The 3,582-nt window shown below is 40.0% G+C and overlaps 1 protein-coding gene across 1 annotated transcript; it reads left to right on the plus strand.

The window, feature by feature from the left end:
- Nucleotides 1-1,847: 1,847 nt before the first annotated feature.
- Nucleotides 1,848-2,525, plus strand: LOC148852941 (basic form of pathogenesis-related protein 1-like). The gene has a single exon (XM_088946529.1). The coding sequence runs from the start codon at nucleotides 1,869-1,871 to the stop codon at nucleotides 2,355-2,357; it is 489 nt and encodes a 162-aa protein (XP_088802655.1). The 5' UTR covers nucleotides 1,848-1,868; the 3' UTR covers nucleotides 2,358-2,525.
- The last annotated feature ends 1,057 nt before the right edge of the window (nucleotides 2,526-3,582 follow it).

A 3,582-nucleotide genomic window follows, 5' to 3' on the forward strand; every position in this document is an offset into this window, starting at 1 on the left:
CGCACAAACGCATGTTGGAATTTGCTCGTAATTAGCAAGTTCTTCCTAGATTTGTTTCAGTTTTCCATAATATGTCATGATTGGGAGACCGACCTATTTGCTGTTCGCGAGATCTGCCTTGAGTTGCTGAATTCTTGGCCCATTGCCTACTAAAAACCGTTCTTTGATGTCATCTCATAGATACTTCACGGCCTCCATATACGTGATCGTAGAACGCAGGCTCGGCTCTATCGTGTTGAGGATCTATGAAACCAGCATCGAGTTTACAGTCCGCCAGTCTTCCAATTCCGATGAATCATCTGTGGGCTAAGATATAGTCTCATCGACAAATCCGATCTTCTTGTTGGCTCGGAGCGCCATCCGCATTGCTCGAGCCCATTCTTCATAGTTATCTCCTTTCAATTGAACTTGGGTAATTATATTACCCGGGTTGTCGTTGGCAGTCAAGTAGTATGGTGAGACTACCTTTCTGCTTCCGCCCTCACCTTCATTCCGCTTCTCTCTTCCATCCGCCATGATTGATCAGTCAAAGCAATTTTTCTTCTTGGTTTCAGCGAATAACATATACCAGTTTCGACAAACGGAAGTAAAGAGAGTTCTACACAATCCTCAGAGATATGCTCCATGAACAGGGATCAGGAATGATCGAATATCACAGATACCAGCTTTGGAAGTAAAGAGGGCTCTACAAAATCCTCAAAGATCTGCTCCTCGAACAGAGATCAGGAATGATCAAAATTTGCAAACTCAGAAGGTTGTGCGACAGTCGAATGTTCCTGGCTCTGATACCATGAGAAACTTCAGGTTGAAGGAAAATATTTTCTTTCTATTCTGTTTCAGCACACGATTGCAGAGAATATATACAAAGTTTGAGTTCACTCCCTCTTGCGAGGATCTCGGCTAACCAATAGGTACAAACTACTAAAAGAATAATGAAAACAAAAACCAAAACCAACTAAAACATAAGAAATAAGACTCATACAAAAGATAAGACTCATACAGAAGATAAGGCTACGCTAAAATAAGGCTTAATATGACTGAAGCTGGTTCGGCAGGGAGCTTCTTCACTGGCTCCGAGAGCCAGCCCAATGCCTATAACTCTATGGCAAAAAAAAAAGTAACTATAACTCGATGGCAAGAAAATCAATTTGGACGGATTGGACGGACCAACAAGACATATTGGATTGGACTAATTTGATCCACAATATTTATTAGATTGGATTGGACCTAGTCCATCCGTAACAAATTTATATTGAATTGGGTTAGATTAATCCAATATCTGGTCCATTGATACAAGATAAGAATATATGTGTCAATGGACCGGGTTTGGGTTGAAAGCAATCTAAATCAAAATGAATTTGAACAGATTGGACGGTTCAAACATTGAATTAAACCGGTCCAAATTGGTCCAAAACATTCATTAATTGGATTGGATTGGACCTGCTCCATTTATAATGGACTCACATTGGACCAGATCGGATTGGACCAAATGCAGTCCAATTGACACCCCTAGTGTAGTGTATAGAATGTGGGTTGTTTATAGCTCTATAGTAGGAATCAGAAATCTGCATTGAACCTGCACCTAGTTTTTCGTTAATTTAAGGGAGTTTATAGATAATTCATTGACTCAAAGACCTTGATGAGTATTGTGACGTCATGTAACTCTGCATTGATTACGTCAACTTGCTTATGTCACAATAAAAATATCCCCGTGGCTCAGTGGATAAGATCTGTCGAGAAGCCCATGTTTTGAATATTCTTCGTTACATCCTTGATGTGGATATTCCTCTCTTTTGGGCTATAAATACTCTACTCTACGCTTATATTTTTTCATCAACGATCTCTACCCTAGTCTGTGAGTATCGAAAATGGCGTTGTGTAGGGCTAAATCGTCCCTCTTCATTATGATGGTTGGCCTAGCCTTGCTCCATGTCTCTGAAGCTCAAGACTCCCCACAGGACTACATAAATGCCCACAACGAAGCTCGTCGAGCAGTGGGGGTTGGCCCTATGACATGGGACAATACGCTGGCGGGCTACGCTCAGAGATACGCCAATCAGAGGATTGGCGACTGTGCCATGAAGCACTCCAATGGACCCTATGGCGAGAACCTCGCCGCTGCTATGCCTAGCTTGTCGGGGACCAATGCTGTGAAGATGTGGGTAAACGAAAAACAGTTCTACAACTACAACTCCAACTCTTGTGCTGCCGGAAAAGTTTGCGGCCACTACACTCAGGTGGTCTGGAGAAGCTCAGTTCGTCTTGGGTGTGCTAAGGTTCACTGCAACAATGGCTGGGACTTTGTCATTTGCAACTATGCTCCTCGAGGCAACTATGTAGGGCAGCGTCCTTACTAGTCTTTACCTGCACATCCAAAATAAAATGGAGGTCTAGATATGTAGCTTCCATCATAATAAATTTCAAATGATGATCAGATTAGATGGAAGGAGAGGAATTTTAGAGAAGATCTTCTGTATCAATCCTTAATACTTAAAATGAAGGAAATACGAATGACTTTCTGATCATAATTGCTTGCACATAAATTGACTATGGATGAAAATATTATTTTCTAAAAGTTCATATTTCTCAACTATTCAGGTTTGTTCTGAACTGAGGGGAGGTGAAGTATGAACTACCAGAAATATTTGGAATTTATATTCTAGTTTAATGTTTCTTCTTCATTTTAATTAAATGCAATTACCAAAACCGGTTTGATATCTTGTTTCTATTGAAATTCTATCAATTGATGTATTTTGATTCATGGGTAATCCATATACATTGTTTGGATGTGAAGCTGTATTAGTTTTGTTTGATTGGTCATTACAAAAATCTGTCCTTCTAGTCTGTACGGTGTTTGGTTTGATAGAAATTAAATAAGAGAGAAACATCGGATTCTGGCTTCTGGGGTGAGAATTATCATTCGAAATTGGCCTGGTGAATTTATAGTGGAGAGAACCATCCATCTTCATCTCTGTTCTGCATAAGAATCAGACCCAAGCAGTGTCTGAAGCTTCTGTTGGAGGGTTCTAACTAAAAACTTCCTTGGAGATTAGCCCATCCAGAAATTTAATTCAATTGGGTTGCTTATAGATTAATTAATGAAACCTTAAACCCTAAATTGATTACCAACCCATCCAGTATTCTCAAATTTTCAAAATCCATGGAGACGTGGCCTTATCCACTATGAAAGTAAAACCCATCCTAGCTACCAGAGTAGAAGGATGAACTATTATGACTGCTCAACAAACCCCAAACTTATTATTATCTAAGTGGGTTTTCACTCATTTATGGCATTGTTTTCTAAATTTTCCATGGTTTTCAAAACAGGATCGGACCAGATGGTCGAACCGGAAAACCCAAGAATCGGTCAATTCCGTTTTACCTCAGAATCATTATTTTCCCAAAAACCGTTGATTTGGCCAGTAAACCGCTGATCTGGGTGGTCGAACTGTTTGAACCGTTCAACGGTTTGGTCAGTTTTTATTTTTTATTTTTTTGTCAGAATGAGCCATCCGTTTGGTTTAAACAGTCTGACCGTTCGAACCGAAAACCAGACCCTGACCAATTCGATTTTAAAAACCT

The sequence above is a fragment of the Nelumbo lutea genome, chromosome 5, assembly GCF_056320005.1.
Source record: "Nelumbo lutea isolate HS-2025 chromosome 5, American lotus-T2T, whole genome shotgun sequence".
Taxonomy (NCBI): Eukaryota; Viridiplantae; Streptophyta; class Magnoliopsida; order Proteales; family Nelumbonaceae; genus Nelumbo; species Nelumbo lutea.

Bases quoted from the DNA above. Each gene is read 5' to 3' on its own strand.
- LOC148852941 (XM_088946529.1), top strand. From the start codon at position 1,869: ATGGCGTTGTGTAGGGCTAAATCGTCCCTCTTCATTATGATGGTTGGC.